This window comes from Mastomys coucha, chromosome X (genome assembly GCF_008632895.1).
Source record: "Mastomys coucha isolate ucsf_1 chromosome X, UCSF_Mcou_1, whole genome shotgun sequence".
In the NCBI taxonomy this organism is placed as follows: Eukaryota; Metazoa; Chordata; class Mammalia; order Rodentia; family Muridae; genus Mastomys; species Mastomys coucha.
This window is the reverse complement of record NC_045030.1, coordinates 145,719,063-145,728,235: the sequence shown is the minus strand read 5'-3', so window position 1 is coordinate 145,728,235 and position 9,173 is coordinate 145,719,063. Positions and strand designations below refer to the sequence as shown.

Below are 9,173 nucleotides of genomic sequence, written 5' to 3'. Positions count from 1 at the left end.
TGTCTGTTTTTTTTTTTTTACTAAGTTCTTTTGAAAGCAGACTATGCCATGAACCTGTACAGAACTCCCTGAGAGTACTAATAGTTGATAAGGTGTAATGGGTTAAATGAGAAATGGCTTCCACAGGCTCAGGTATTTGAACACTTGGTCCCCAGTTAGTAGTGTTATTCAGAAGGTAGTGCACATCCTTGCTGGAGGAAGTAGGTCACAGGGTGGTCTTTGAGAGTTTATAGCCTTGCCCTACTTCTAGTTCACTCTCTTTCTTTTGTGTTTTTGGGTAAAGATGTGATCTCTCAGTTTCTTGATCCCACAACCATGGCTGCTACTTGCTACCACACCTCCCTGCCCTGATGAACTCTTATCCTTCTGGAAGAGCAAGCTCAAATAAACTCTCTTACGCTACCTTTAGTCGTGGTATGTTATCATAGCAACAGAAAAGTAATTAATAAAAAAAGGCAACACCAAAGTGGAGACATGCATGCAACTAAGAAACTGAAAGCAGTCAAAAACAGTTCTACACTATGGGTCTGCAAAGTTATCCTGAAGAAAAGATGGTTCATATATTTCAACTTCACAGTCTCTGTTACAACTTCTAAATTCTGTCTCTGTAAATCAAAGGCAGCCACAGACAGCACATAAACAAGTATATTTGTGTTCCAATAAAACTTTATTCATAAATATAGACAAAGGACAAGACTTGTCAGGAGGGCTCTATTGTACTGAGCCCTGGTTTAAACATACCTTAAGTCACAGAGACACTGTTTACCTCTGTCTGTTTTCCATGTAAGTTTAGAGTTTTCATACTTAGACCTTGAGGTTTTTATAAGTGTCTCCATTTGTGGGGAAGGGATAATCTCAAGGCCTCAAGCATGTTAACAAAATTCTCTACCACTAAATTACCTCCCCTGTCCCTCTCATTTTTTTCCACCTGGATTAGCTATAACACCTTTTCATTCCCTATTAGAGGCAAACAACAGACCAGGAACTGTCTGAGTGATGGAGCTTACCTGGACACAGAAGGATAGTAGAGCATGACTGCACCCTCCACGCAGAGCAGCACAGCCAGGCCCCAGGCCATGATGTGGTACAGCAGGATGGTGCTAGGAGAAAACAGAAGAGGTGTGGCCACAGCTAAGAGGGGCCACAAGGCTACCCAGTGGAAAAGACTAGATTAAGTTCTGTTCTGCCCAGAGCTTCCTGTGCTGTTGGTGAAGGAGTTGTGGGGTTGTCAGTTCTACATTTTTGTAGTTTCCAAGGTGAAATTCATATCATGTAAAATATGTTATTTGAAAATGAATAATTTCAAGACATTTTTGCATATACAAAGTGTTATTTAACCATCACAACTATCTAGTTCTAGAATATTTTGGTGACCATAAAATACCTCATTCCCATTAGCAGTCACTACCACTCCTTCTGGATTGGAGAACCATTAATATGCTTTGTTCTGTGGAACTGTCTGTTCTAGATATTCACACAGATGATGACACATCTTGTGGCTTTTGTGTATTTTTTTTATGCAGCATGTTTCTCACAGCTGAGTAATACACCATTATATATGGGAAGACCCCATTCTTCACCTTCATATATCCACCAATGGAAATTTAGACTCTTTTTACCTTTTAGCTACTATGAGTAGTACTGCTGTGAACATGTATATACAGCTATTTGAGTTCCTGTTTTCAATTCTTTGGTGTGTGTGTGTGTGTTTCTGTGTATATGTGTGTTTCTGTGTGTGTGTGTGTGTGTGTGTCTGTGTGTGTGAATGTGTGTGAAATTACTGAGTTAAATGGTATTTTCATGTTTAGCAGCTATGTCTTCATAGGTGGCAGTCAGTTGTTCTGACTAAGCTAGACCCCAGCCCCTTCATATTTAATTGTTGTAATCCAGTAATTGTAGGGATCCAGGTGATTCTCTTTTCTGATTCCTTCAGGTATCTGTAGTTACATGCAGAAGCCCCAAGACAGTCACACACATATACACAAAATTAAAAATAAATAATAAATAAAGGGGGTGGATATCTTACATGAAAATCAGACAAAAAGTGCAATCTGAAGGCTCAAACTAAGAAGCTGTGTCTCAGGATCTGGTGGGAAAATAGACAGCTCAAGTTCTCCAGGCTATTGGAGGGTTTTCTGTTCTTCCTCCCTCCTCTGCACTTCCCATTCCAGGCATAGCTCGAATTCCTGCCATATCTTTCCTTTATCTTTATTTTTGCACATACCCACCCAGTCCTACCATTGTCACCCAATCTCCCAGATTTGATGATTGGTCTTCGAGATGCTAGCAGCAACTCTGTAGAGTTAGCTTCACACAAAGCCAGCTGATCCCATGGATCAGTGGACAACATTTAAATAGATGCCTCTTTGTGATTGGGCTCCATTAGTCACACACACACTAGCTGCCATTCAAGATTCAACAGGCTACCTAGCAAATGACATCCATGTCTGATTGGGATACTAACTTTGAAGACTGACTCTATAAACAGAAAGTAAGCTTGTGGATCAGAACAGGGGACCAGGACCTATACTAAGTAGGGAAAGAAGCAGAGGCTGGCATACAAAGCTTCTAGAGAAGAACCATTTTGAGCCATTTGTCTGGGAAAACACAAGGAAATGACTCCAGCATATTTTGTCTCCCCCATTGTTGACAGTTCCTGGAATGGCCATCCGGGGGCCTCACAGGGGCAGGAAGCTGGAGAGGGCACTGCAGCAATGTTAGTATTGTCAGAGGTCTAGGCTGTATGGAAACTCAGCTACCTCAAAGAAGTTCTCTCTATAGAGGGACTGTATTGTTGATGACAGCAGGATCTGCTCATTCCACCACATCCTCCCTATACCTTGGGTCACACTGGATGCATTCACAGAGTGAGAATTGGGCAGTCTAGGATGCAAGACCAGCCAATTCCATGGCCACCCACACTTCGATTTCTTTTTGCAACAGGTTCTCACTAGTCAGCCTGAATTGACCTCCAACTACAGATCCTCCTGCCTTAGTTTCTGGGGGTACTTGAGATTATTCAAGTGTGCCCCATAGAGACTTGTACTATCATCTTCTTACAATACCATCCTTTAGTTCAAGGCCTTTTTCACTATCTTATACCCTATCTAATACTGTTTGAAACCCGTATATTCCACACCAGGAGGGAGCGACAGTGAGCAGCTGAAATTCAAGCTTTACATCTGTCTTAATTACCTTTCTTGGGATTGGAATTAAAAGAGAAAATAGTCCCCTGCCAGCCAAAGAAAGCAGGTAAGTGCTGACAGGATCTCAAAAGACATGTGAAGTTTAGCCAGCCACGTTTGCCAAGTTGGGCCCCTGCCCTGGAATTCACCAGAAACCTCTCCCCATCAGTCTCAGTCTCTCAGTGACCATCTGTAGAAGCAGCTACACCCATTACCCTGGACACCAGCAGCCTCTTAAAAGGGAAGGATAGAGGATGGAGGCTTTGGAAGTGACACTCCCAGCCCTGACTCATTCCAACCGATGAGAACACACCCACACTTTTGTCTACAGCTCCAAGAAATAGGACTTGTACCAGGCACCGAGGTGAGACTCAGTCTCTGCAGAAACCTGGCATCTTTGTTGCCTATGCTGTGTGCCCCGTTTCTCTATAATGAGGAGTTCACTCCATTCCACACAGTGTGTATCTTAACTCTTATAAAAACTTGCCCTTGTAAAGTTTTTGGGGGGTTCACATCCCATGCAGTAACTTTTTACACAATAGGGCACCCTCAGAAGCCATACTTTGCCCAGAACTTCTAAATGCTGGTAACATCATCATCATCATCATCGTCGTCATCATCATCCTGCCTCCTGGAAAGAATGTTTACCTCAAAATTAGTACCAAAGCTACTGAGTAGTAGGGGACAGGATGGAAGTCCAGATAATAACCAGGATAAAATCAGTGTGCGATGATATGGAGTGTGAGGACTCTCACATAGGTTTTACTTCAAATCTTACAAATGTTTGATTTCTCCCTCTCCCACTTTTTGAATATTTATTTTGATTTAGCCACTAGAATTGAACCCAGGGTCTTGAATATATTTGCTCTTCACTTGAAATTCCTAGCAGTCCTTAGCTATTTAATTTCCCAAGCTACTTATTTACAAGGTTGTAAGAATCTTGATGTTTTGAATTTGTCATTGGTATCTTACCAAAGTGAGCTGTCACCTGGGAACAGTGGCAAACTTCTATAATCCAAACACTCAAGAGGCCGAGGCAGGAGGATTCTAGGCTCAAGGGCCAGCTTGGGTTTCATAGTAAAACCAAATGTCCAAAAAAAGTTATTATAACAATGAGCAGGCATAGTTATTCTGGATAGAAATCCAATTGACAGTCTGATGTATGGCGTGAGCCACACTGCAAAGAACCTTTGAGTGCCCAATAGCACGTCCAAATTTTACTCACAGAACCAGCAAAAACACCCCTATTTGTGTTCCCAGTCAATAAATACCTCCGTCCTGCCGATCTCCTGATCACCAAGTATACATCAACTGCATAACAGAAGAGCCACCAGAAGCAGGCACTGTACAACAGCTGGATCCACATCTATAATCAACAGGAGTTCAGCATCAAAGATTCGAGCAGCAGGCATGAGGTGTCTTACTCATGCCTAAAATGAGGGGCAGACACAAGTTTTCCTAGAATCATGGGTGATCAAGCTATCCCATATGGACATATTCTCTGGAACTCAGGGTGGCTGTGACCAATGAGTATGTATTGGTCCTTTGTTTATATAGTTGTATTTGACACAAAACTCTGTCTTTGGTGTGCTTTTTAGACAAGTCAGGTAGAAGTCCATAGTGCCTCATTTATAATGGGTGAAGGAATCCTATGGTTTAAGGTAGAAGCTCTCTTTCTGAGAAGGGAAAAGTGTGGACCTGAGAGACTCAGAATTTGCTTGAGTAGAAGGGGATGGATGACAAGAGTGTAGTGTGAGTTGCAGCATAAAACCAATGTACCTTACTAAAGTTGGTTGAGACAGGGTCGTTATTGGAATGTAGTTAGGAAGACAAAGACAGTGTGAATGGAAATAAGCTGGGAATTCTGTAGAGGAACTGAGACTCCACATGGCATTCATGCCCTCTGCATCATTCCTGTGAAGGGCAGTGCAGTGCAAGAAGCATAGCATGTTTCTCTGTGTGAAATATAGGTATTTGTTGAATGATTTGTTTATACAAAAATTTCATATGAAATATTTAATGTATATTTAAATATATTTCATTTATAAAAACACATCCAATCTCTTTGTCTTTCTCTGTAGCTGGCTTTGATTGGTGCTGTGGACACATTATGGAGAGGGTATACATGTATGTGTGTATAAGGGGATAGCTGAGCCATTGATCTGTACCCCAGGTAGATTTGGCATCACACTGACTCCTTGTCCTCAGGTCCAGGGCAAGACTTGAGAAATGCATTCCTCACAGCTCCCAGTGTCCGCTCTGCTGACTTTGAAGACCACCCAGAAGAAGGAGCAAAGGGAGGAGGGTGAACAAAGGAAAGTAACTTACCGCACTCCCCACACAAAAAGCAGCAGGCCAAATGTCTGTTCCATTCACATTGGAAATGTTTTCAATGAACTCTGGGTAGGCTACCCACACTGTGGCCCTGATAACGATTCCTGTATGAGAATTAGATAGTAAAAACCTATTTGTTCCTAATTCAAATCTGAAGCAATCTAGTTGCTTTAGGGGGAGGGATATAAAAAAAAGGAAACAAAGGAAGGAAGGAAAAGAGAAAAACAGGCATGTTGGTGTGTAATGATAAAGAAGAAAATGACGGCTAAGCAACTGAGATAATTGTTACTGTCAGAGTTGTCCCAACCACTTCAGTATCTAGTCAAATTATAAGCAGAAACAGAATTGTCTCTCATTTGTTTGGTGATTGGGAATTACAGCACTACTAGCAGATCTATATTTTTCACCTGTACGTTAATATCCATGTTAGGTACTCATGATACAAGGAGCTGGGAAGATGCATATGTACAACTATATAACAGTCCATAACATATGTACTGAGTAATGCACTACTGTGTGGTTCCTAAACTCTTAAAGCCATATTTTCTAATCACTAAGCTGTTCCTAATTAAAAAAAAATAATAGCTTTTCTGAAAAGTACTTTAGAATCGTCAGCAATCTAGCTCTTTTTGGAGCTCAATAAAGGTTAGAGGAGGAGCTAGGCATGGTGATGCAGGATCACATGCCCTTGACTTAAGCCCTCCAGAGGCAGTAACAGCATTAGCTCTCCATAAGTTCACTATGGCCACATAATGGGCCTGTCTTCAAAGAACTAAAACTGGGCCAGGGGCCTGTGAGATAAACACTCATATTCATATCTTTCAGAAGAAGGGTCAGTCCTCAGCCCTCTCCTGACTTCTGTCCTATATCTACTACCTCATTTTACCTGATGTTCTGAAGGACAGTGTCCTTTTCCTACTCCTCAAGATATTTAGATACCTCTTTATTTCAAAACATTCAGGTTACAGGACTAAATTGAATTGATATTGCTATCTACCCTGAGAATATCCTTAAGGAATCAAGAAAACACCAGATTGAATTATCCTGCACTAAAAATGATTTATCCCTCATGGAAAGAAAATAGCTTTTCCAAATATGAGAAAGTGATTTGGGATTTACAGAGTATTCATCTGAACTCAAACTCTTCAGTAAAACCAGTCACATTTTTGTGATTCTTGGCAATGGGATAAATCAGGTCTGGGCCTTGGCATAGTCGGCCACCTGTATCCAGGGACCTTCTCAAGGTAAAACATGGGAAAATGAACACAGGATGCACAGCCTTTACTTCAAGGACAAACAGCAATGATTTTAAACTGCAGTTCCCACATGGACACAGCACCATCAGGAAATGGCAAAACATAGCAGAATTTGGGTCTTATTTTAACAGTCTCACTATTGCAGACCGTATAGGAGACAAGTGAATACATTCTGATGATATGGAGAACTTGGTTTTAATTATTTTAAAGTGCAAGTGGCATTGGTGTTACACTGCACACATTTTTTAGGTTTTTTTTTTTTCAACTGGAACCTAACAGACAGAAATGCACCAAGTCTGGAATTTGCTTCCAGTTAACCCAGCCAGGAGGGAGAAAACAAAAGAGAAGTCTGCAAAGCTGGGGGAGGGGCATCTGGAAAGTCAGGATACTTCCTTATAATTACAGACTACCTTCATGCATATTGGACAATTTCCACACTAAGCAGATAAAATAAAAGTCTAGCTTAGAGCTCAGTAAAGTGTATTATGCTCTAGTCGAAAGAGGATAGATACTGGCAAATTCATTCTGCTAAGGGCCAGGTACTTAAGTATGATTTTGATTTGGTTTGATTTGGTTGTTTGTTGTGGACCACGGTGTCTATTTCCAGCTTTGTACTCTGTCCTAGCAGGGCTAACAGGGTCTCAGATCAGGAGCAGATGCTGGGCAATGCTGTATTCCCATAAACATTATGTAAATTATTGCAGCACTCACAAGCCATCAATCTTCTCTGGGGGAGCGGAAAATATTTTAAAGTGTTGTGTTATTCTTGACAAAGGTGTCACAGAACATGCACCACCAGATAGCACTTTTTATACTTGAAGGGCCAGAGAAAGAGCTCAAAGGACAGTACTTTTGGATTCAAAACAAAAACAAAACAAACTACAAATAAGCACATAAGAACATGCATAAAGATGACAGTGACTGTTTCTCCTCATTGAGGTAGCCAAGGACCTGTTTTAGTTTTGTTTCTGGTTTCTATTATTTGTTTCTGGATTTTAACTACACCTACATGTCTTGAGATTTCCCTAAAAAGTCCCACTAACAAACTCAACAGGATACTTCTGTTAAAGTTCCACGGACGTTAATTTTCTCAGTCACTCTGCAGAATTCTCTAGTACTATCCAGTCACCAGGTAAATAGATCCACCTTTGCTCTGGACCCAAGGGCCAGTCAAAGCTTTGAGCTGTTCCCAAACCTAGACTTCCTTCTGAGGCCCTGCTTCTTGGCCAGAGTGGATCCCAAACAGTGAATTCTGTACCATCCTTAAGCGAGGGCAGATCCCGTGAACCCTGCACATTCCACCCTGCCAGCTGCATATCCTAACCCCATAAGAGCTGGCTGCGCGGCGCCCTTACCCAGGCAGCCAAGCAAGTCACAGGCGGTGGCAGCACGGAGGATGTGGACTGAGGCAGCTGGGGATGTCGCAGGCGCCCTGTGAACAACAGATCGGCGCCCTGATAGGAGCTGTAGGAGGCCAAGCACCAGGCGGAGAGCTCCGCTGCCCAGGCACAGCGCGTGGAACACCCGCGGTTGGAAGCTCAGCACCAGCTGTGTGGCTGCGTCCCGCGTAGGGCAGCAGAAGATTCCTAAGCGCGGGGAGGCCATTGGTCTTGCTCAGGGGACTGGTCTCTAGTCTGCGGAACCCACAGCTTTTCCTGGTCAGGTGCTGGGCTGGTGAGGGAGATTGAGCGTCATGTGCCCTGTGCCTCTTGTGGACCTCAGCCCTAAGGCTGCAAAGGCTCCTGGCTCCATGGGGGCGGTGTGCCCCCCTCAGAGGCCACGAGGTCTCACGAGGTTAATGCTGGATATTCAGAGGGAGAGATGAAGGAGGAGTGCCAGAAGTGGGAAGGGGGTAGCAATTTCTCTATCCACCAGGCCTTCCTTGTACCTTACCTCCCCCAAACTTTCAACCCCTAACCTGCCATTTTCTCTTAACTGGTCTCTCTGAAGAGATATGTCCCATTAATCAGACAGTTTCTGTTTCTGTCTGTGACATCTTCATGCGATGCCTGAGATGCAACTTACTCCTGCTCATCCACTAAGAATGGCTCCTCTGAATACATCCTTCCAAGACAGAAACAGTATCCACATCCCACTTTCTCTGTGGCCCTTTCTCATGGAAGCCCTTAGAAACCTTCCATTTAAATTAAAGACATCTGTAATTCCAGCACTTTGGAGGCAAAGGCAAGCCTGCTCTGTGCGTTCACATCTGTCATGGTCTACATAGTGAGTTCCATGCCAGCTAACACTACACAGTGATATCTTGTCTCAAATAAACAAACACCAAATAAACAAACAACTTAACACACACACACACACACACACACTCTAAAACTAAATGAATATCTAGCACCAACTTCAGGGTTTTACCTTTCTGGTTTTGAGACAGGATCTGACT

The 9,173-nt window shown here is 42.7% G+C and overlaps 1 protein-coding gene across 1 annotated transcript in view; it reads right to left on the bottom strand.

The window, feature by feature from the left end:
- Window positions 1–8,483, bottom strand: part of Gpr143 (G protein-coupled receptor 143) — a 24,089-nt gene extending 15,606 nt beyond the window's left edge. The window contains exons 1-4 of the mRNA XM_031376526.1: window positions 8,131–8,483; window positions 5,514–5,623; window positions 4,457–4,551; window positions 1,008–1,100 (exon numbers count right to left, since the gene is read on the bottom strand). Of these exons, the coding sequence (XP_031232386.1) occupies window positions 1,008–1,100; window positions 4,457–4,551; window positions 5,514–5,623; window positions 8,131–8,380 (548 nt within the window). The 5' untranslated portion in view covers window positions 8,381–8,483. The remainder of the gene's footprint in view (window positions 1–1,007; window positions 1,101–4,456; window positions 4,552–5,513; window positions 5,624–8,130) is intronic.
- Window positions 8,484–9,173: the final 690 nt, after the last annotated feature.